Raw genomic sequence first — 23533 nt, 5'->3', positions numbered from 1 at the left:
TTTAAAATATAAATAAAAGTATTTATTAATTACAATCATATTTCAAATAAAGCGCTAATCATTTGTCGCTTATTTTTTGGTCCAATAAAAGGCAAACGATTTTATTGTAATTGTGTTTTAGTGTTAACACGTGTTTAACATATAATTGATATATCAATCAATTCATTGCAATTATTTCACACATTTATAATCACATTATAATTATTATAAAATTAATTTAAAACATTTAATTTTATTAAATTATTTATTTTTTATTTTATTAATTCATAACTAATATAATGGCAAATGATGTCAACAAAGAGGTAACCAAATTAATGGTCGAAATAAAACCATGTTTTGTGATAACAATATCTTCGGCTTTTGACTGATGATTGATGTCATAATTAGGTCCACGAGTTTAAAGAGCAGATCAAGAAGGAGGCCGAGACATTGGTGTTGAAGACATTTCCCCGAAAGATACTTGAATTACAAGCACTTCTCAATGTATGTCATTAAATGTCATAAATCACTGATTAATTGATCACTTTTTTTATATTACTGCTGAAGAGCGCAAAGTTTACAATTGAGAAACTGTCGGACATCTGCACTGATATTAACATACCTGTGCCCACACCAACTGATTCAATAAACAATCATAAAGATCACTCCGACGGAGATTTACCCGTATGTTAACAAATGTCTTGAATGACTAATAAAGAGATGATTTTAATGATAAATGAAATTATATTTTGATAAATTATTTATAGTCCAAAAAAAGGAAATACGAGGCCATCGATTGCGACGGCATATCGGGAACCAAAGTGTTAGTGTTGCCCAACGGTATGGCGCCTTGTAATAAACATGTGGTTCAACTCATTGAATTGGTTAAGCCATTGATCAGACAATTGGTCGAAGACGCAAATTTGGTCCGTTATTAATATGTTTATATTGTCTTAAATATCAATTGTTGGCATTTTTTCTTAAATTTAGTTAAAAATGTGGATTTTGTTTCTTATTCCACGTATTGAAGACGGAAACAATTTTGGTGTCTCTATTCAGGTATTGTTTAAATTTTCTGTATTATTAATATTGMAAATAATAAAGTTTTCTAATTAAATATATTACCGATAGGAAGACACGTTGGGTGAAATTAGGACAGTGGAGGGGGAGGCGGCCGCCTATTTTGATCAAATGTCCCGGTATTTCCTATCGAGAGCTAAAACTGTAGCAAAAGTGGCTAAATATCCGCATGTGGTTTGTATTATTGATCTGATAATAATTGTGTTGAAATATTGATATAATTATTATCCTAAAAAATAGGAGGATTACAGAAGAACTATCCAAGAGATCGACGAAAAAGAGTTTCTAAGTCTACGTCTAGTTGTGGCTGAACTTCGTAACCATTACGCCACTCTTCACGATATGGTTACCAAAAATTTAGACAAAATTAAAACTCCCAGAACTTCTAATGCCGAAAATATGTACTAATTTTATTATATAATTCTTGTTTTTTTGCATTTAATTTTCATTAATTTTTTCAAATAAAAAACAATTCCTTATTTATAATTATATTTTTTCTAAATTTTATACATTTTGTGATTTTTGAATAAATTCAAATACCGTAACTACTAAAAGTTTATTGTTGATAAATATATTGATTTCACTATTTTAAATTTTATGATAAATATAATTTTGAACGAATATTATACAGTATTATAAATAAAATAAAAATTGTTTAGTAACTTATCACATGTATAGAAACAAAATGCAGGTTTTATTGTATAATATAAGTAAAAGTTGAACATTAAATAAAAGCGAAACTTATCTTTTTTCAATCATTTAGACAATTGGGTCAGTATTTCAAAAATAAACTCATACTTAAAGAGCATTTTTGACAGATTTGATATCAATAAACAAATATTATAAAATAAGTTATATTTTTAACATATAATTATCTGTTTGTTTAGATATTGTCAATATATAGTGTATATCTTACGAAAGCTGCGACAAATGCATTGATCCAACAATTTATTAAATAAAACTCAACATTACTTCAAACAGTTTTAACAGTTTATTCATGTTTTCAGATCTTAGGTATAGATATTCTGTGTCTCAYATTATTATATAACAAGTTATAACTTATATATACAGTGTATTTATAAAACAATTTGTTAACACATTATTATTAATGATTATATAGTTTAGTGAGAGATTCAAAATCATAGGAATAGTCACTGGAAAGTGAGTCAAGACTTGTTTTTGACATCAAATGGAGAACATTTGGATCTATGAACTCGAGGTTTGTCCCCATTTAGGGTTATTCGCACTTCCCTTCCATTCCCTTCCCTTTCTTCCAAAAATCTATAGCTTTTTTTATCCACTTTTACCACAACAGGTGAAAGTATATACATTTTTATCACAATTAGAAAGTTTTAATAAGTATCTTAAATAACAAGTTTGTATTGTTTTATCTAACTTTTCCGACTTTTACCGCTAACTAAAAGCATTATTTTACATGAATTTTGAGTTTAGTTTTTAAAAAGTAATTTCTCAATAAAGTTGTTTATTATTTAAAAATTTTTAATATTAAAATTTAGACATTTTTTAAGTTTTTTAAATTTCACTTTTTAAAATTAGTTATTAGATATACTAATTTAACAATGAATTTAATAAAATATATTTGTAAGTAATTTTATAAAAAATAATTGAATAATATAATGATATAATATATTTTTGAGGCTTTGCAACCTTACTCTGTGTCTACAAATGTGAAGCCCAACGATCCCGAAGTCGAAGTAGAAGTCGAGGAAATCGTAACAGAAGTGATCAACAATTATGTCATCTCAAAGACATTGATTCATGTCTTGAAAAGATTCAAGTGATCACTAAAGGACCCAATCCTACAATCATTATCACTACAACCGAAGGTCTCGACAAGATTTGTGGGTATGTTTTGCCTATTTATTTATATTAAATTTAAAATAATGTTTAATAAATTATTAATAAATTATCTTTTCATTAAAATTTATTATTTCAAAAAATTATTTTGAATTTTCATTAAACAAAAATAAAWWAATACTATTTTATAGAACAGTTGATGAAGTAATCAAATGTATCAAAAGTTTTATCAAAAGATGTGGTACACCATTACAAAGGGAAGTCTTTGATTTTGTTGGTCAACACTTCTCGCAGACAATTAAACAGTATTGCAATTCCGGACCAATTCGAGAGAGTATGCATTCAATTATTTATAATAAAGCAATCAATTTTCAAAACATAAATCAAATTTAATAATAATATTGTTTATATTATATAATGTCTATAAATAATTTATTATAAATTTTTTTTGTTAAATTATTCACTAAATACAATCAAATGTCATATCTGATGAATTTAATAAATCTTTTTTTTTAATAGATTTTTTGAAGCATTCGGTTTGTATTCACAACAAAGTGTTGGCCACATCTGAGCACAAATCCAACTGCAATAACAACTATTTGTCTGCACTGGACTTTGCAACAAATAGGACAGAAATCGATGAAAAAATCGATACCTTATGTTGTGGTCATAACTCGTGGGAAGACTGTACCGATAATATGATTGGTCAGTCGTGTGGGGCCGACAGTGAAAAAAATTTCAAGATGTTTATTGACAAAGCGTTTGGTGGCATCACTACAATGATATGTCCGCGAAATTTCTTTCCACCGACGGGTGTCATCTGCAAGAAATCACTTCCTCCTCGGGGGACACGAGCTAAGGGAAAGGCCGATGACAACGCTATCACTAAATATATCGCCAGTTATTTTTCATTCCTATTTTCGGCTCAATAATAAATTATTCAATTTTTTCATAAATRATACTAAATAAAAAAAATTTCACATTTTATTTTATYGTATTTCATGTTTGATAATTTTAATTACATTTTTTGTTGTAATAATAAGTTTATAAATGAGTATATCATATTTACGTTGAAAATTACAATAAACAATTCAAAAACATACAGTATATACAATGTATAAATTATTGTTACCGATAATAAAACAAATTTCAAATATTTCTAACCTACGGTAATTGTCTTTTTTAGATTTAACATAAACTATATAAATATAATGTTTACAAAATAACAAAAGGTTTACAATGTTATGATATTATAAAAAATACTTACGAAATATATCATTAAATAATTCATTATCATTATTGATAATATTAGGTAATAAATATTATAGTGCACACACATAATATGAAATAAAAATAAATGAAATATTTGATATTAATATTATAAAAAAATATTGCATTAAATAACTAAAAAAACAATTTATGTTTCAATGGTATTCGTTGCGAATAAAAGCTGATCCCAATCTATATTGAATTGAAAGACTTCCCTCTCAAGCCATGTCTCATAATTATATTTAAACTCTTTTGTTAATTCAATTTCTTTGCTAAGTATTGATAGAAAATTATTATCAACGGATTGCAAGATATCTGCTGACATAGCGTCCAATGAAATGGCATTTGAAGGAGAATTAGCCGAAGTAACCGATGGATTGGACAAGAGTTGTGGCTGAGACACACCTGTTGAACATTGCTTCTCATAACGACGATTATGAAAACCATTTATATTAGCCTATAATATAATCAATTGTAAGTTATAACTGTAATAAACACATAATTATTAATTAATGTTCAATTATCAAAATAAATTATTACTATTCATAAATAGCAAAATTAACAAGTTGACTTTTCCAATAATAAGATTAAAAGATAATTATATTAATTATTAAAACAATAATTAATTAGTTAATGCAAACTTGTATTTGAATAAAATTTATAAACATTAAATTATTTTCATATACTGTATATCACTTTCATATAAATGTAGTATTTATTACATAATCCAATTAATAAATTAATTTTAAAAAACAAATGCAACAATTCTCTATCATATCATGCAATGGATATATTTAATATCTATGCATAATAATAGAAAAACGCAAAAATATAAAAGATAACCCCTATTTAATATTACAGTTAAAATGCAATATTAGTTTTATAATTTAAATAAATTCTCACATTTAGGATAAGTTCCTGATTATAGTTTAAAAGTGGTTCAATAAATACCTGAAGTGTGAACTCCTCTGCCTGGAAATCCCAGGGACGGGCATCCAAGTCATTACCATAGGCCCAATCATCGTTGCTAAATATAACAACAAAAGTTTGTTTATTAATAATTTATTAAACAATTGATGAATATATAACATACAGTCTATGTCTAACTTTCTGATAGATAGCACTCATAGTTTTCATATTGGATTTCCTCCACTGTCTTCCCAAATATTTTGCCTGCATTTTCAAAAGTTTCAATACATACAACTGTAACATTGCGTGCCGTACTTTGAGTGCTCTCTTGAGTATCGGAGCCGATTTGAACACCACTAACATCATAATCCTCGAGTGTTTCCATTTTGTTAGTTTGTTAAGAATGCGAAGTAAATTAATACAACTAAACATATTTCTCCAGCAATAGGCCTGTGTTTCGCCAAACTCTAGGGTATCAGCGGTTAACTCGGGCTGTTCCCCGATAACACAGGTGGGGAAGTCTATCACTGATATAGTGTTTTTAGAGGTTATATACGACGATATATTTTGATTGAAAAATTTCAATACTAATGGTATACAATTAGCAAACATTAGTTGTTGACTAATATATTCAAACTGATAGATATGATTAAGTTTGTAATGCTTTAAAAGTAATAAAAGTATGGCTGAAACGGCTTTTATGATTATCTCTTTATGTCGGTTCACATCAATACCTAATTTCATCGACTGAAGAACTGTCATCGGCATCTCTTCAGGCAATACATCTGACATAATATTTGGCGAATCATTCTTTGTTTTAGAAGTGGGCGCCGCCGCCAACAATATTTTAAGCAAAGCAATCATATACTGCGGTAAACTGGGAAGCATTGCATAATATAAAATCTCTGCGTTTGAAGTGAGCGGCAATTCATCCAATTCTTTGACAGTCAGTGGATATTTGTGAAGTTCTTCTTCTCTTTTCATTTGCAATTCAGACAATGAGATGTAGACGTGTCGCTCAAGTATTTTAATACCTTCAAGAATAGGCTCAGGAAGTCCTGCAGTCGTTGTTCGATCGTTTGGAAGTACATATCCAACAAACTTAAGTCTTGTGTGATCCAAGAAGATGTCGATGTCTTTTTGTCTCACTTTCGGAACCCAAGGCAAGCCTTTGTGTAATTGTGGTAAATCTATACCCGATTCGCTCATTTGATTCACGTGTGGCGCTGTTGGATGACTTTCATTAACTTCATCAGAATATCTTGGTTTCGGCAAAGTTTTAGGTCGCGGTGATCCGGGACGTCCCTCACCGTCTTTCTCATCATTTGTCGCATTATTTCTAATTTCTCTTTCACTGTCTGTAACAAGAGTTCCATTTTTTTCATTGTTTAGTTCATTATTATATGAACTGATTCTTTCATCAACTGACATAAGTTCTTCATCATTTGACTCATTATTTGCTTCAAAGTCCTGATAACCAATTGACTCGTCACCAGTCATTGAGGGCTGTTTGACCACAGTTTGTCTTTTAAACGGACGATTCATTTTTCTTTGCTGTTGAGCCTCAATAAGATCGGTAGCACTGGCTGGAGGAGAGGCAGCTCTCATATGTCGAGTCACTTCTAGTGTGTCATCAGTTATTGAACTCAAACCACATCTGATTCTGTAGAGATTCTTTGTGTTTCTTAAGACTTCAATACCTCCAAGAGTTATGACTAATGTTTTCCATAACAAAAGCAATACTTTTTTGATAGGAAAAGGAGGCGGCGTTTGGGTACAAAATTTGGTTATCATCTGAAATAGAGTAATGACCAACAATTCGTTACCATTCGGTTGTGACAACTCTTCAATAAATTGTTTTTGAAGTTCTTTAAAGTGATCGCTGTCTGCSTCTTCATTGACATTCATTACGGCCACAAATGTGTATAAAACCGATAAAATAATCCTTAAGTCTAACGAATCACCCAAACTTACGGCCGATTTTTTGAGGACAGTGTTGGACGCGCTATCGATCTCCATGTGAAGCAATTGTACAAATGTGGCGAACAGTCCCGACTCATACAACAAAAATACATTTTGTCGACAATACTTTGGCTGTTCATCAATGGTGAGACACTCGCCGAAGTTGCCCTGAATTAGGTAAAGTATGGCCCGAACTGATCGCATACGACGGCCTCTGTTCGACACTTCGATTCCTTCAGACAACCGCTCAATAGCTCTACTCTTCTGTTGCGGTGACATATGTGTCCATTTCAACGGAAAACCAAAGTCTTCCATCAATTCTTCAAAAATCCCTTTATTGACAATAAATTCATTTTCTTCAGTATATGAATATAGTTCTGCCATTTCATTGGAAAGTTGGTCGCAATCGGCGTAAACAAAGTCCATGTCCTCCGTGTCGGTCATCGCTGTTAACTCCCAGACCTGTTTGACATAAGACATGACTAAAATTGATGGATAATTACACCGATTATCACTAAATTCAACACCAATTCAATGCATCACTCAATCAATGATTGTTTTACTGTTTGTCTTATCCATGAATGACGTCATTGTCTTCTTTAGGATTATTAATGACTATAAAAATATGATTCAAATTAACATTTTTAAAGACATTTATACTTAAAATATATTTAAATTACAGTAAAAAAATTAACACAACTTTTATATTAATTTGTTAACCGATTTAATATTAAATTAATGTTTTAATTGTATTTTTATTTTATTATAATTATACTTTATATCTCATAAGTACAGTATTTATAAAATAAATGTATTTAAATAAATATTATTAATTGTATTTATATATTATTTTGTAAAAATAGTCCATAAATTAATTTAAAATGTTATAAATATATTATTGATATACTGGCGATACTTCTATGGTCTCGAAGAGTATCCAGTGATTGAGTAATATCTTAATATTATTTTAATTTTATTGAATTTGTATTTCAATCTTTCACTCAATTTTTTGACCAAAATATAGACAATCAATCATTAGTTGACCACAAGTTTGTTAAACTTCTTTTAGGTTAACAATGCATTCAATAAATTAAATTATGATTAATGTGAACAATAACTTGTGTTTTAAATTTTATGACTAATCAAAGTATAAATAATTTACATTTTACAGTATATATTAATTATGCAACTTATTTAACTATTTATAAACATTGAGATATATTTTTATTACAATTTATTAACTGCTATTTTAAAAACTTAATCATAAATTAGAGATGATATACAATATAAGTTTTCACTGTCTAAATAAATTAACTTTGGATATTAAAAAATTTATTTTTGGAAAAATTTATTTTTTATTGTTGAAATATTTCCAAATATATCTGACATTCACTTAATTAAATTAATTTAATATCTGATAACTTTTGATGGCTAATGAATAACTAATTTTAGATGAGAATTAAGTTACAAACTAACGGTGCGAAAGTAATAGTTGTTTCACTTTGTTATTTTTAAGTGATATATATTTTTAGTGATTGCGGTGAAAGTTATTATTGTTATCATCATATTTTAGACAACAAAATAATTTACATTTTTATCATACAATGAATTTAATTTATATTATGTTTCTCATACCTACTAATTTGTTACTATAGTTATATCAAACTATCCCATGATATTCACGAATTATGACCCAATTATTATAGACTTTTTTTAGTGAACATCCTTTGAATCAAAATTAGTTGAAAACTGGTTTTTATGATTTGATTTTATTGTTGTSTTATATAACGCCTTCTCTCGTCTTCAGAAATTTCAGTCACAAAAATTTTAAACAAAATACCAATACTTTTGATGCGTTTATTAAAATCACACAAAAATCTGTAAAAAAGCTTACAAATGCTTTTAAATCTTTTATTGCTTTAATAGTAATACAATTGACATTTTATGATTGAGAATTATCTAACATTACTCGGATTATTATAAATGGATTCAATCACTTATATTAAAATTTGTAAGTATTAAATCAAMATTTTTATTTTAAATAATTTCAAAAAGTTTTATATATTTTATCTATTAAAATTCTAATTATAAAAAATATTTTTGAAATAAATTATTAATATTAATGGATAAACTGTAGATTTATTTTGTAATTATTTAAATTTATACTTTTACATACTTTTATATATAATTAACAATCATAGTAATTAAAATTTATAATTTAACAATTAAATAACTAAATAAACAATATTTTATTATATATTTTTCTTATATATAACATAATAAATATTTACTTAATATGTGCAGTATATAATTTTTTGCATACATTACACATATTTAGTATAATATTTTCCTATATTATTAGACTAAAACTATTTAAAAACTTATTAATAGAAAGATCTAAAAATTTGTTTTATAATAAAATATCTTTGATTAATTGGTTTTATCACGTTTTAGTCTACATAATGTATATATTATTATATCAAATCATTATTAAAAATGTTTTTAACGATAAAAGATTTTAAATATCTTTTATATAACTTATATAACCAACAACTTTRTAGTTTACATTAATTTATAATAGTAAATTTATCACATTCAACATTTATTAAAATCTCAAGTTTTATATATTTTTTAAAAATTGATAGTTATATAAAATATTTAAAACAAACAAGTTTTTATCAAACAACCTAACAATGTTTTAGATTTTATTTGAATTATATATCAGATTAAATGATATCAATATAGATCTGGTCATGAATATAATATAGTTCATCATTTTCACAAGTTTTATCATTTTATACTTGAATAAAAAATAAATATAATTTGCAAACATAAATATTATATATAAAAGTTTTGAATCAAAACTAAGGCAAACTATTTATATATTAATATCTCTAAATAGTGTTATAATATATATTACACTATATAAGATAGATAATCTATGTATGGTTAGCATGATAAATTAATGAATTTATTATATTACATAAATTAAACAACTTGTATTTAAATAAGCAATATATTAATATTATGCTAAATAGTTTCATCACATGTCTTGTATTAATATTAAGAAATATCAATTTACCATTTGTTTAATAAAAGTTAAATAATTTATATATTTAAAAGTATTTTTAAGTCATAAAATTAAAGCATAAAAGTGAATAATTTAATTAACATACACTTTCTCATAGTATGATTACTTATGATTGTGTGGTCATAATTGTATGTGTGATCCTATTTTTATAATTTTATAGTTTAGTTTATAATTGTAGTTTCATATAATTTATAGTTATACACATTTAGTGTCATTAAAACAACTACTTTATATTTAAACAAAGGTCATAACTTATCATAGTTTTTATTTAATTATTTTATACATTAATTTACATTTAAAACAATAAAATTTTAAGTATCCACTCCTAATTTAAATATGATAATTGTTTGCTACTAATACTGTTTATTGTACTATGTATAACATATTGTATAACATTTCTACAATATTTTTTGTATATTTAATTTTTGTATTATATTTTTATGTATATTTATAGTTTAAAATTATGTATTATCATATATTTTTTAGTCTATTATGAGCTTTGTTGATAAAAAAATGGTTCAAAAATGTTATAATTGTTTATTCTATATAATTATATTGCTATCAATAAATCTTTTTTTTTGTTGTAAAATTAAAACAGCAATTATTATAATATCATACTYTGATAAAAAAATTGTAATATAAATAAGGATGTTTAAATTGTAAAAGTTTAAAAAACGYTAACATTATTGATATATTATTAAAATATATTAGTAGTATTATTATTATATATAATTTCATCGATTGTCATATAATACCTAATAATTGATTATTTGATTAAAGTCTTAATGTTGTCACTACTGATACCACCGCAAAACTGTTGATTACAATCAATGTTAAAATTAATATTTATTTTTGTATTTTGATGTCGTTAAATATTTTGCTAGATTTTTAATTGTCAATAAATAAATGAATAATTTTTGTTAAACAATTGGTTAAAAATGTTAAAATTATGTTTGTATTAGTACTAGTAATCATATCAATATAAATTCTAAAATATTGTATATTTACACATGAGTTACATTACATCAATTGAGATAATATTCTCTATTCAGTGTCAATGTTATCAAAACAAATATTAAAGTTTTTAATTAAAAAAATATATACTACTTGTACTGTACTTAACTTTCTGATACAGATATCTCTTTGAAYTATCAATACATACAAAGCATAAAAGTTGTATTACACAATATACTGTATTTCAATAATAATTATTTTTAGTTAAATTTTAGTTATTCATAAATCTTTTTTTTTATAACTAATGCTATAATTTGCTTTTTCATAATATTAATAAGATTAATGTATCAAATTGATACTATTTATATTTAAATGGGTATTAAATTATATATGAATGTATAGTTGTTAATTGCTTAATATCACTCACTTAATTAAACATTAATTTATAAATCATTATAAATTAATAATTGTAAAAATTTTAATAAAATAATTAGCTAATGAATGTAAATTATTAACAGTATAACATTAAATAATGATTTAATTTATCAATTTAGGTATTTTACTTAATTTGCAATTTGGATATTATTGCTTTGTTGTAAGTGTTATAATTAATTTTTTAAATTGAAAACATTAATATCATATCATAATATTAGTTAATATCAAGTTATGTTAATATAATTGATTAAAATTTTAAATTTAAAGCTTTCAAAAGCAGCGAACAGCCGGTCTTCAGATTTTTGCAAACAATCCTTTTCTAACAATCTATTGGGCCGTTCATTGTTATGTAATCTCTGGCCTTCAATAAGTCTTAAGTTTAAACAAAATCCTAATGAAAATAAAGAAATTAATTCAAATGTAATGCCATCTCAAACAATGATAGACGAAATCTCTAAATATAACCAACATTTCAATGTAAATCCCACTGACTTTTCATATGAGATTCAATCGGATTATCCCTTGACCTCAAGTTATGCCATTTCGCCCACATTTCAAATGTCTCCACAAATATATTCACATAAATTTGAAAATGAATTCAATTCTTATGAAGATTTAAACCCATTTTTATCTGAAGAACAATTAGAAGATCCAGTTTTGAAAAATATTGTAAAAAATCATTTGATTGAAATGAATAGCAAACCACATATTAATTATAATAACCATAAGTCCCAACATATCAACTCATTTACAACATATACTACACAAAAACCAGACATCAAACCGATATTAAATAAAAATAATAATATATTTGTTAATTATAGAGAAGGTTGGAAACCCGTAAAATCCATTCAAATTAATAACAATATTATTAAAAACAAAAATTTTAATCAAAGCAAACAAAATAAGCGAATAAATGAAGTCAAAAGAGCACCGTTTCTTCATTTCAGTAAACAATCACATAATTCATACAAATCAACGACAACTGTATCACCGATTGTCATCAAATCTGGGATCAAAAGAGAATATCTCTTGGATTTGGATAGAAATGAACAAAATGTCAATTTTCAAAAAATTTTCAAATCTARCTTTCACTCAAATAAAACATCAATTTTGCCCGAAAATAAATTTAATGTATCGGATATTAAGGACTGGTCGGTAAAATTATCAACAAATCATAATAACAATTGGTATCCATCAGTAGTAAATCCAATCCAAGTAAATACCAAAAGGTTTTTAGCAAATCGTACAAAAAGTACACAAAAAACTGCAYCAAATTTATTAAAATCATTTGATAATAATTTAAAAATCAATAAGTTTAGTGATGGACCTAATGAACTGATAAATAATATTAAAGACAAATCATTTGAAGGAAAGAGAAAACCCATTAAAACACAAATAAATGGACAGTTGTTTGTTGACTATCCTAAGTATAGTTCATCGGCTTTGAGTAATTTCACGTGTAGTGAACCGGGATTTTTTGCTGATACTAATTTTGGATGTCAGGTATATTTTATGATAATTGTTTTCAAATTATTAAATTAGTCGATATAATGTAAATATTTTTTAGTCATAAATAGTACAATTAGTTAGCTATAACCCACAATAACTATAACCTAACATAACATAATTAAATTAAAAATTATCTGACAAACCTATCTTATATTAAATTTTAATTTCTCCTCTCTCTCTCTCTCTCTCTCTCTCTCTCTCTCTCTCTCTCTCTCTCTCTCTCTCTCTCTCTCTCTCATTATTTTATACATTATTATAACTATATAATATCAAGCGTTTTACATATAACCTTAAAAGTTAATAAATTAAATGCATAAATTCAGTTGAAATTTTTTTAATGCAATAATTATTAAATTTTTATAAATTAGTTAATATGTATAATAGTATCTATTAATACATACTGTATATAATTATTAATTTTTGATAAACAGAATTTAGTYTATTAGTAGCTAAAGATACAGYGTTTTAATATTAAAATATTCATTATATATTTAAAATATTCTACCCGTATATTATACAGGTATACCATCACTGCGAGAAAAATAATTATCATCAGAAATTCATTTGTCCCAACGGAACACTCTTTAATGTGGACATCAAATCATGTGATTATTGGTTTAATGTCAGCTGCAGCTCATCCAACAAGAATAATGGCAGTGATAGTGGTTATAAAGTTAATGGCAAACCATTTAATAATAATAGATATGAAACAAATCAGACAAATAGTTGGCAGTTATTTACTGATAAAAACAGCCATGAAGTCAATGATACAACAGTTGATGAAATCAAGGCTTATATCAGAGATATAAATAAACACAAAAATTAACAAAAAATAAATAATTGGTAATCATTTTTGTATATTTACTAATCATTCATCAATTTTTGAAATAAGCCATYAAACTTATTTTATTCATTAATAAAATTCACTTTACTTTTAATATATTTATATTTTATTTAAATATTATTAGTTAATAATAGTTAGCTTAAGATTAAATTTGCAATTTGATATAATCATTTATTTGTAACTAAATTGGTAATTAATTAACAATATATTAATAATAATAATAATCTAATAGAAAGGTCCTCTACAGTTAAAATCCGTATCCTCTTTATAGGATGTGTTACGCCATCTAAGCAATCGAGTTAATAAAGATGTCTTTGACGGATCAAAGCTTGGAGTTATACCATAGTTGGGAACCTATAATTGAATAATAATATTAGATATTTTTWWWAAAAAAACCAAATTAATTTAAACAATACAAACCATATGTTTGTAAATCTTATCTCTGTGTTCACCAATTTCATCGTCGACCCAAAGACTGGGCACATCATATACAGGCATAAGTGATAACTTTTGCATTAATTTATATTTTTTGTTTGTATATAAATTCCTAAAAAACTCAAACTCGTCCTCTTCCCATAAGTTCCAGTCTTCAAATTTCTCTAAATGTGGATCCCATTCATCTAATTTAATTTTCTCGATGTCATCCACTACATCATCGATGTCACCGTATTTATTCCAGTCATAAATCAAAACTTCTGAATGACGGGACGCTTCTTGTAAATAGCGTTTCTTGTATTGATTTTCAATTTCTTGCAAATATTCTTTAGTTAACACCTTTGAGTTTACTTCGTGTGGCTTTAGTTGATAAATAATAATTAAACTAATTGTAAATAAAATACTAATTACCGTAATCGGTAAATATTATAACTTACAATATTTCTTGCTTTTATTCGCCGAAGACATTCCTCTGGTGATACATCCAAATAGATAACCAAATGAGGTCTTTGTAAATCATATATAGTGTTGTGTCGAAGTCGAAAGTAAAAGTCTCGCGCTTTGATAAATAAGACGATTAGACAATTATATTGATATTAAATGACAATTACTGTAATACATACTGTCGTCATTAAGAAAGCCACACTTATGCATAGCATCGGTAAAGACAAAGTCACTGTAAGGACTTCTCTCTAAAACGATTCCCTGTCCGGTGGCATACAAATGGACCAAAGCGTCGATGTATTGCTCGAATCTCTGGTAATAGTAAAACATTTTAAGCCATTGGACAGCCTTGTGGTGCGGGTTCTCGTAAAACATTTTCTCATCGATCGCATGAACCAATTCATCGATGTATTTATTGAGAGAACGATAATCAAAGCCGTTGTGATTGATATACATTTCTTCGAGATCCGGTTCCTTCAGATAAAGAAGTCCAAACTCTTTGGCCAGTGCTTGAGCTACCACTTCCTTTCCCGAGGCCTTATTGCCTTCAATGACCACAATTTTGGTGTTTTGATCGAATCGTTCGGGTGTTATGTCCAGATCAAGCAAGTAATGCCAATATGTATAGTACGGCTTAGTCTTGTATGGCCACGGCTTCCGCTTATTCTTAAGCACTTCGGGATCCATACGCTCGACGCCAATCATTGTCTTACATTGATTTACGACCAATGACTGGATACCCAACATTTGGTGACCATTTCTGGCGCCGTTAAGACCAGCGATCAGTCTCGTTGTACACAACCTTATGAATGACATCTCATATCATATGTCTTACACTTTAAGACTGATTTCAAGTGATATTAAATGGCATTAAATGTTCACAAAATTTATCAAAACATTCACTCAATGTTTGTCTTTATTTTGTAAATAATTATAAATACATTCAATAGTTATCACAACTCATAGTAAACGTAACAGAGTTTATGTGCGGACACAACACAACACAACACAACTAATTGACTGCAAATACAAAACAATACGAAAATTAAATGCTTTTTTGAAAAACAGTCAAAACTTAGCGATAATTCAGTTATTATTTAATCATTAATTCATCGATTGATTGAAATGGACGGCGATTTATACGACGAGTTCGGCAATTATGTCGGACCAGACATCGAGTCCGATGAAGACACCGATGGCGATGAAGACGGGGATCACATTGAAGACATCCAAGAGTATGAAGACCGCGACGAAGAGGTTCAACATTGACTGCATTTGTCAATCAATTTACATCATTTGTCTCTTCTTTTTAGGACCAAATGATTACCGACGAACAAAAAGATGAAGACATGGATATGAGTGTTGTCTTACACGAAGACAAAAAGTATTATCCGACAGCTGAGGAGGTTTACGGTGCGGACGTGGAAACTATTGTTCAAGAAGAAGACGCTCAGCCACTGACGGAACCGATTGTTCAACCGGTTAGACTTAAAAAGTTTTCACATGAAGTTCAAGATCTACCGCAGACTACCTATGATTTAGAGTATGTTTTGTTTAAATGTTGTCATCTGATTGTTGTCATTAATTGCCGGTTATATGAATATAGATTTATGGCAGACCTAATGGATAATACAGAACTGATCCGAAACGTAGCATTTGTTGGACATTTACACCACGGAAAGACTACTTTTGTTGATTGTGTTGTCGAACAAACACATCCCGAGTTAAAATCCAAAGAAGGAAAAGCTGTTAGTTTTCAATTATTTACCGGCGAATGAAATATTAAGATAATTTTGTTTTCAGTTTCGTTTTACAGACATCTTATACACAGAACAAGAACGAGGTGTGAGTATAAAGTCAACGCCAATAACTGTTGTAATGCAGGACTTGAAGTCTAAGTCATACTTAATGAACATAATGGACACTCCGGGTCACGTCAACTTTTCGGATGAGGTAACGGCAGCCATCAGATTATGCGATGGTATTGTCCTCTTCATTGATGCTGCAGAAGGTGTTATGTTAAACACTGAAAGACTCTTAAAACACGCCGTTCAGGAAGGACTGGCCATTACTGTGTGTATCAATAAAATTGACCGATTGGTACTTGAGTTGAAACTTCCACCAAATGATGCTTATTATAAAATAAGACATATCTTGGATGAGATAAATAGTCTTATTGCGTGAGTTACCATAAAAAAAGATTGATCCAATTTTTATTAAGAAAAGTGTTTTTTAGGACTTATTATGATGACGAAGAGCCACCAATTATATCACCACTTATTGGAAATGTATGTTTTGCGAGCTCTCAACACAGCGTTTGTTTTACTTTGAAATCATTTGCTAACCTTTATTGTCAACACTTTGGAGGAGGTTTTAACCCGAATGAGTTTGCAAAGCGATTGTGGGGCGATATGTTCTTCAATCAAAATACGTAAGACTTATCATTTAAACAAAGTTTTTATAACTTTTTAATTATATTCTTTCAATAGTCGGAGATTTAGCCGAAAACCAATCAATAGTCAATCGCAGCGATCTTTTGTCGAATTTATTTTAGAGCCGTTGTATAAGCTCTTTGCACAAGTTGTCGGTGATGTTGACTCTACTCTTCCCAATGTTTTGGAGGAATTAGGCGTCAAATTATCTAAAACAGAGATGCGATTAAACATTAAACCCCTTTTAAGACTTGTTTGTTCCCGATTTTTGGGTGACTTTAATTGTCTTATAGATCTTTGTGTAGAACATATCCCGTCTCCGATTAAAAATGCCAGACATAAGATTGAAAATATCTGGAAAGGATCACTTGACTCACCATTAAGTGAATCAATGATTAATTACGATTCTGAAGGACCACTTATGGTGCATACGACTAAACAATATGCAACTCAAGATGCGTCACAATTTAATGTTTTTGGTCTCGTATTAAGCGGAACACTTCACGCCAAACAAGAGGTTAAGATTTTGGGTGAAAATTACTCGTCACTCGATGAGGAAGACTCTCGTATTATGCGTGTCGGTCGACTTTGGATATATGAGGCCAGGTATCATATCGAAGTTAATAGAGTTCCCGCTGGTAATTGGGTACTTATTGAAGGCATAGATCAACCAATTACTAAGACTTCGACTATAGTTGATGTTAATTATGACGATGAGTTGTATATATTCAGACCATTGAAGTTTAACACACAGTCAGTCATTAAAATAGCTGTAGAACCGGTCAACCCGTCAGAGTTACCAAAAATGTTGGAAGGATTGAGAAAATGCAATAAATCCTATCCTTTGCTTAATACAAAAGTAGAGGAAAGTGGAGAACATGTCATATTAGGAACGGGAGAACTCTATTTGGATTGTGTTATGCATGACTTGAGGAAAATGTATTCAGAAATCGGTAATTATTATCCCAATTATTTTGTTTAAAATTTCTTGTAGTCATTGTTTTTATTTCTTGATTAAGACATCAAAGTCGCCGATCCAGTCGTTTCTTTTTGTGAAACAGTTGTCGAAACCTCTTCTCTCAAATGTTTCGCCGAAACACCAAATAAAAAGTAAGTATTAATTATATGTTTTGTATTTAATGTTTTGAAAACAACTAAATGAAAATTATTTAAAAAGAAATAAATTAACAATGATTGCCGAACCACTTGAGAAAGGGTTGGCTGAAGACATTGAGAACGAAGTGGTTCAGATCAATTGGAACCGTAAAAAATTGGGCGAATTTTTTCAGACCAAATATGACTGGGATTTATTGGCTGCCCGTTCTATTTGGGCATTTGGTCCCGAACAAAGTGGACCTAATATTTTAGTCGACGATACACTTCCATCAGAAGTAGACAAAAATTTGTTGCTTACTGTTAAGGATTCTATTGTTCAAGGATTTCAATGGGCTTCACGTGAAGGACCTCTTTGTGAAGAACCAATTCGTAATGTAAAGTTCAAAATTTTAGACGCCGTTGTTTCTTCAGAACCTGCGGCCAGAGGTGGCGGACAAATAATTCCAACGTCTAGACGAGTGGCGTATTCGGCATTCTTGATGGCAACTCCTAGACTTATGGAACCATACAATTTTGTCGAAGTTTTAGCTCCGGCTGATTGTGTGTCAGCTGTTTATACAGTTCTAGCTAAACGCAGGGGTCATATAACTCAAGACATACCTGTTCCCGGTTCTCCTCTATATACTGTCAAAGCATTCATTCCAGCCATCGATTCATTTGGTTTTGAGACTGATCTTAGAACTCACACTCAGGGACAGGCATTTTGTTTATCAGTGTTTCATCACTGGCAGGTTTGTATTAATTTATTACTAATAAATTTTGATAAAAATACTAATTGGCATCTATTTGTACAATAGATTGTTCCAGGTGATCCTCTTGACAAATCAATAGTGATTCGACCTCTTGAACCACAACCAGCGCCACATTTGGCCCGTGAATTCATGATTAAAACGAGACGACGAAAAGGTTTGAGTGAAGACGTCAGTATTAATAAGTTCTTTGACGATCCTATGCTTCTTGAGTTGGCCCGACAAGACGTCACACTTTCCTATCCTTTATAAATGGTTTTCAAACTAACACTTACTGTAAAACCACATAAATAGACATAATTGTTGTGATTTTATGACAGATCAAAATGTCTATTATAATAATCATTAATTTTATAAAATTAAAATCACGAAACCATTTGCTGTCATAATATTGTATTCTAATATCTCGATTACCATTTAGTTGACCAATGAATTGGATATTTAAAAATAATTCATTTTTGTAACCATTACACAATAAATTAATTTTTAAAAATTTATAAATTATTTGAATCTAAAATATATTTGTTTTTAAAATCACAGCAATCAATAGCATTGTTAAATTAGAAAAAATTGTTTTGCAAAATTAAGGCAATATATTAATATTATGGTAAATAGTTTCATCACATATCCTGTACTATAGTTTTGATTATTATTATAAAAACAACAAAATCACCTAAAATTTTGTTTAGGTTTTCTATTATAATAGTTATGATTATTTCTAGACATTTCCCTATTTTTGTTGTTTCGGTTATAACTGTGACTCTTGTTATTATCACTGATGTTGTCATCGTTGGTATCATTTTTATCGTCATTCGCTTGTAATTCATCCATTAATTTATCAGATATTAAGTCGATAGTATCATCTTCATAGGTGTCATCATATTCATCATTATAACCCATTTCTTCGAGTATCTGTTCCTCTTCTAAAGCCATGTGATGTAAAGTTATTATTTTGTCTTTAGTCGTGTCATCGACTTTAGTAATCTTATTGTCTTTCTTTCCCAAATGAATTCGACTTAAATCAACGCTCTTATTGCGAAAGATATCGAACTCATCTCCATTATAGATGTTATCTCTATTTTCAATTAGTTTAGGTAATTGTGACACAAATTCATTATTACATGTAAGTTGTCGTTGATTTTTAGCTATATTATTGTCGTTATCAGGTTTTTTGTCTTTACTTTTATCGGATTCTGGTTTCACAATTTTCTGCATATTTCTATCTAATGAAACCAATTGTGGCGGAAGTGTGTCTTCAAGAATAGCATTCAATGCTTTTTCATTATCCATATTATAAAATAGTAGACATTTATGAACAAAGCCGGGACCCAAATCTGGTATAATTTCTCTGATATATTGTATTTGAGACTCGAGTTCAATATCTAATTCATAATTTTCAAATCCATTAGATCTCGAGTCCACTTCATTATTACAAACAAATGTCGTATTTATGTTTGTATTGTTTTGCGCTTTCGTTGAACGAAAAGTACTATTTTTGATGACACTCTTGAGATAATCGAGTCGTGTTTTATCAAGACTTTTAAATAGTGTTAAATTACTACTACTCGACAACATCTCTAAATCTTTATCAATATCATACACATTGCAGTAATCACTTATAAAACTAAAAAATAAAAATTTTTAAATTATGGTAATATAAAATTGATGACATTTAGACAATTATTACCATTTCTCATATGAAGCCATTGTCAACATTTCAATCAACTGATCAATTAATGATAATTTAGTTTCGTTATTAATGCTATATTTTAAACAAAATAATAAGTTAATTAATTCATATATTTGTTAAATAATTAAAAATACCTTTCATTTGTAAATTTATTTAAAAAAGATGTCTCAATAATGCTTCTAAACGTTGCTATAAGTTGGGAACGGGCTCTGAGTAATTGTCGTTGTATTCTATCACCAATTTGTCTGCATATTAAACATTACTTAATTAATATTACTGTTATTATAACTAACAATAATGTAATAATAATTCTTACATTTCATTACCACTAAATAATTCAAATCTTCTTTTAAGTTCATTTTGGAGATTAGAAAAAACTCTATTATAAAACTCGGCAATAGTTTTATCAATAGATGATCTTTTGTATAAATCAGACATTAATGGAAAAGTTTGAATAAGTACTCTAAGATTATCACTGGTAACCACTATTATTGAGATAATGGTTTGCAATTCAGTCCACTGACAATAAGATAGCCTATCATTTGTCTCGAACTGATTTTCATCGATTCCAAGTCTTTGTTCAATTGAATGAAAAATATCGACAAAATTAGAACAACTCTGAAACAAATCGTCTTCATATCGAGGCTGACATCGAATCACATTTGATAGCATTTGAGTTAAAATTTGATGATAACATGTATTCACGTAAAGAGACGATAGATCTATAATTTTTGGCACATCTATCAGGTAATTGTCATATATTAGAGATCCAAATGTATTCTCTGATATAAAGTGTGCCTAAAATTAAATATTATTATYAATTGTTAAAATTTAATCACTAATTCAATTAAATGACATTACATTTGATTCTACGACCGAACAAATCCTATAATATAACTTAAAGACCAAATGAAATACTCTTTTAAGAACTAATTTCATCTGATCTGTTAATAAAGAAGTTGTCATATCATGACTTCTGGGAGCAAACTTAAGATAAGATTCCAAACTTATTTGAAGACTCTTCTCATAGACTAATGTCGACCAAAATCTTGATAACACAGAAATCATTATTTAAAATAAAATCATATATAATATTATATACTAAATGATAATAACTGGTTATGTGGTAATCGGAGTAATGTTTTAATCATATCTTCAAAATTGTTGATATTTTCAATCCATTTCTTGATGTCATTGTTGGACTGCAAGTCATTACCATTTAAATGCAAAGCGGCGATTGTCTGCATCGGTGGTAACCACAACTTCGGCCAAACCATAGTGTGCGCAAACTTTATGTGCTTTTAAGTCAACAAATCATCACATTTTGTAATATTTGGGCAAAAATATAATTAACTCAATACATACCAGTGCCGGATAGTAACGTTGGATGCCATCCCTGTCCTCAAACTTAATAGTCCTCTTCTCCAACGGTTCTCCCATTGGTTTCTGCAAAACATATGATTCATGTGATAATTGTCATCCAAATGTCATTTTATATCAAACCTCTAACTGTTTGGACCTAACTTTAGGTCTGACCGATGGTTTAGTTGCCATAAATATCTTACTGTTTGTCGCATTCAATGTATTCACTAATCGTATAATAATTAAACTTCACTTCATTTCACGTGTCATTCAATTTACGTTAAATAATAGTCAATACAAATGCAATACAAATGCAATACAAATGCAGTATTAATGACAACTTATTAATGCAATCATTATAAACACAAATAACGTTTTAATAACTATTTAGTTCCCTATAATTAATAGCAAATTCAATAATAATGTTATAATAATTATATCAATAATATAAGGTTTCAACGTTTTCTACCTTTTGATCGCATAATAACAATATGTTTACAATTCATATTAGAGTTGTCATCTTACATTTAATAATACTGTATAAATTTTGTATAAAATCAATATAATTATAATTATTAATGGATTACTTCATTATAGCTGCCTTTACAACAATTAAATGTATTTAAATGCTTAAAAATTTGATGAAAGATAATATCAGATATGGAAATATACCTATAAATTTGACTACAAGTATCGTATAACTTATAACTACTGGGTTTCTGATAACCAATCCGGTAAAAAAAATCCCGAATAGTGATGGTAGCCCAGACCTCCCTGAGTCCCCCAATACCACTCACATAGCTGTCCGATCTCCGCAATTCGAGATATTCGACTTTAAAGTCGAAATTTTTAATTGACGTTATTTATGCATATGATACATGATTTCAATGTATTTTTTAATACTAATAATATATCTGAAAACAAAATATCAATAAGTCATTTAGTATTCGAGATATTCGACTTTAAAGTCGAAATTATTTTATACTGTACAAAAATAGGTCAAAATTTTCATAAATTGCTTAATTCAGTTGTTTATCCTAAAGATTAAATTAACGATTTGAATAAAAAGTTCAAAAATTTAGTTGAGGATAATTGGGCAATTAGTGAAGCTATAATTGCAACGTCAATTGAATTAAAAAAACCAATTTATGTTTTTAGTGGATTTCTTAACTCTAAATCAAATGATTTCTTTCATAATCTTAAACTTAATGACAGTAGTATTTTATCACAGCAATTTAATAGTAAAGTTTTAGGCACAAAAGCCTCACAATTACTCCTTGTACAATCAAAAATTTTCATTGTTTTTAATTCCCCTAATCATTTTTCTGCACTAATTTCTGAATCAAATGATTATCCATTTGTATCTTTCATGCATGATCCACCAACACATTTACAATATGTTTTTAAATCCATTATAATTAATGAACATATTAATCTATATAGCAATTATTA

General features: G+C 28.1%; 6 protein-coding genes across 8 annotated transcripts; 3 read left to right on the top strand and 3 right to left on the bottom strand.

Annotated features, from left to right (window-relative positions):
* The first annotated feature begins 87 nt into the window (after positions 1-87).
* On the top strand, positions 88-1539 carry LOC128966293 (proteasome activator complex subunit 3-like). 2 transcript variants are annotated; one of them, XM_054313251.1, is made up of 7 exons: positions 88-302; positions 388-483; positions 547-663; positions 747-905; positions 970-1038; positions 1111-1233; positions 1303-1539. In XM_054313251.1, the coding sequence occupies exons 1-7, from the start codon at positions 279-281 to the stop codon at positions 1465-1467; spliced, it is 753 nt and encodes a 250-aa protein (XP_054169226.1). In that variant the 5' UTR covers positions 88-278; the 3' UTR covers positions 1468-1539. The 2 variants fall into 2 exon arrangements, with proteins under 2 accessions (XP_054169226.1, XP_054169151.1); XM_054313176.1 differs by having other exon boundaries at positions 90-302; positions 1300-1535.
* A 709-nt stretch (positions 1540-2248) lies between these two features.
* LOC128961798 (uncharacterized) lies at positions 2249-3809 on the top strand. The gene is made up of 4 exons (XM_054308113.1): positions 2249-2408; positions 2718-2925; positions 3069-3211; positions 3397-3809. The coding sequence occupies exons 1-4, from the start codon at positions 2249-2251 to the stop codon at positions 3807-3809; spliced, it is 924 nt and encodes a 307-aa protein (XP_054164088.1).
* A 403-nt stretch (positions 3810-4212) lies between these two features.
* Positions 4213-7600, bottom strand: LOC128965792 (striatin-interacting protein 1 homolog). Of its 2 annotated transcripts, none has more exons than XM_054312563.1 (3): positions 5240-7600; positions 5098-5173; positions 4213-4603 (listed from the first exon to the last, which is right to left on the bottom strand). In XM_054312563.1, the coding sequence occupies exons 1-3, from the start codon at positions 7495-7497 to the stop codon at positions 4295-4297; spliced, it is 2643 nt and encodes an 880-aa protein (XP_054168538.1). In that variant the 5' UTR covers positions 7498-7600; the 3' UTR covers positions 4213-4294. The 2 variants fall into 2 exon arrangements, with proteins under 2 accessions (XP_054168538.1, XP_054168546.1); XM_054312571.1 differs by having other exon boundaries at positions 4572-4631.
* A 6459-nt stretch (positions 7601-14059) lies between these two features.
* LOC128965756 (NADH dehydrogenase [ubiquinone] 1 alpha subcomplex subunit 10, mitochondrial-like) lies at positions 14060-15661 on the bottom strand. Its single transcript, XM_054312523.1, has 4 exons — positions 14912-15661; positions 14726-14847; positions 14274-14648; positions 14060-14207 (listed from the first exon to the last, which is right to left on the bottom strand). The coding sequence occupies exons 1-4, from the start codon at positions 15546-15548 to the stop codon at positions 14079-14081; spliced, it is 1263 nt and encodes a 420-aa protein (XP_054168498.1). The 5' UTR covers positions 15549-15661; the 3' UTR covers positions 14060-14078.
* A 60-nt stretch (positions 15662-15721) lies between these two features.
* On the top strand, positions 15722-19406 carry LOC128965748 (116 kDa U5 small nuclear ribonucleoprotein component-like). Its single transcript, XM_054312511.1, has 9 exons — positions 15722-15989; positions 16046-16275; positions 16339-16480; positions 16536-16912; positions 16969-17163; positions 17222-18117; positions 18184-18274; positions 18342-19011; positions 19078-19406. The coding sequence occupies exons 1-9, from the start codon at positions 15858-15860 to the stop codon at positions 19279-19281; spliced, it is 2937 nt and encodes a 978-aa protein (XP_054168486.1). The 5' UTR covers positions 15722-15857; the 3' UTR covers positions 19282-19406.
* Positions 19407-19584: 178 nt separating this feature from the next.
* LOC128955664 (activating signal cointegrator 1 complex subunit 2-like) lies at positions 19585-22409 on the bottom strand. The gene is made up of 8 exons (XM_054301372.1): positions 22223-22409; positions 22085-22165; positions 21836-22017; positions 21581-21767; positions 21036-21517; positions 20854-20964; positions 20717-20791; positions 19585-20653 (listed from the first exon to the last, which is right to left on the bottom strand). The coding sequence occupies exons 1-8, from the start codon at positions 22271-22273 to the stop codon at positions 19699-19701; spliced, it is 2124 nt and encodes a 707-aa protein (XP_054157347.1). The 5' UTR covers positions 22274-22409; the 3' UTR covers positions 19585-19698.
* Positions 22410-23533: the final 1124 nt, after the last annotated feature.

The sequence above is a fragment of the Oppia nitens genome, unplaced genomic scaffold (assembly GCF_028296485.1).
Source record: "Oppia nitens isolate AA-2021 unplaced genomic scaffold, nextdenovo-longstitch-racon4-pilon3 scaffold10_pilon_pilon_pilon, whole genome shotgun sequence".
In the NCBI taxonomy this organism is placed as follows: domain Eukaryota; kingdom Metazoa; phylum Arthropoda; class Arachnida; order Sarcoptiformes; family Oppiidae; genus Oppia; species Oppia nitens.
The sequence above is the reverse complement of the archived record's forward strand: the minus strand, read 5'-3'. Positions and strand labels throughout refer to the sequence as shown.

What these genes read in the sequence shown, in the direction of transcription:
- LOC128965756 (XM_054312523.1), bottom strand. Translation starts at nt 15,548, where the DNA reads ATGTCATTCATAAGGTTGTGTACAACGAGACTGATCGCTGGTCTTAAC. An exon ending in GAATAAAAGCAAGAAATATT is followed by an intron (nt 14,649 to 14,725) that starts GTAAGTTATAAT and finishes TATCAACTAAAG; the next exon opens with CCACACGAAGTAAACTCAAA. An exon ending in ATAAGATTTACAAACATATG is followed by an intron (nt 14,208 to 14,273) that starts GTTTGTATTGTT and finishes ATTCAATTATAG; the next exon opens with GTTCCCAACTATGGTATAAC.
- LOC128955664 (XM_054301372.1), bottom strand. Translation starts at nt 22,273, where the DNA reads ATGGCAACTAAACCATCGGTCAGACCTAAAGTTAGGTCCAAACAGTTA. An exon ending in GTTCGGTCGTAGAATCAAAT is followed by an intron (nt 21,518 to 21,580) that starts GTAATGTCATTT and finishes ATTTAATTTTAG; the next exon opens with GCACACTTTATATCAGAGAA. An exon ending in TTATTTAGTGGTAATGAAAT is followed by an intron (nt 20,965 to 21,035) that starts GTAAGAATTATT and finishes TTTAATATGCAG; the next exon opens with ACAAATTGGTGATAGAATAC.
- LOC128966293 (XM_054313176.1), top strand. Translation starts at nt 279, where the DNA reads ATGGCAAATGATGTCAACAAAGAG. An exon ending in CAAATGATGTCAACAAAGAG is followed by an intron (nt 303 to 387) that starts GTAACCAAATTA and finishes TGTCATAATTAG; the next exon opens with GTCCACGAGTTTAAAGAGCA. An exon ending in TGGCTAAATATCCGCATGTG is followed by an intron (nt 1,234 to 1,299) that starts GTTTGTATTATT and finishes CCTAAAAAATAG; the next exon opens with GAGGATTACAGAAGAACTAT.
- LOC128965748 (XM_054312511.1), top strand. Translation starts at nt 15,858, where the DNA reads ATGGACGGCGATTTATACGACGAGTTCGGCAATTATGTCGGACCAGAC. An exon ending in CAGACTACCTATGATTTAGA is followed by an intron (nt 16,276 to 16,338) that starts GTATGTTTTGTT and finishes ATATGAATATAG; the next exon opens with ATTTATGGCAGACCTAATGG. An exon ending in ATGTTCTTCAATCAAAATAC is followed by an intron (nt 17,164 to 17,221) that starts GTAAGACTTATC and finishes TTCTTTCAATAG; the next exon opens with TCGGAGATTTAGCCGAAAAC.
- LOC128961798 (XM_054308113.1), top strand. Translation starts at nt 2,249, where the DNA reads ATGGAGAACATTTGGATCTATGAACTCGAGGTTTGTCCCCATTTAGGG. An exon ending in ATTTTTATCACAATTAGAAA is followed by an intron (nt 2,409 to 2,717) that starts GTTTTAATAAGT and finishes TATATTTTTGAG; the next exon opens with GCTTTGCAACCTTACTCTGT. An exon ending in GGTCTCGACAAGATTTGTGG is followed by an intron (nt 2,926 to 3,068) that starts GTATGTTTTGCC and finishes ACTATTTTATAG; the next exon opens with AACAGTTGATGAAGTAATCA.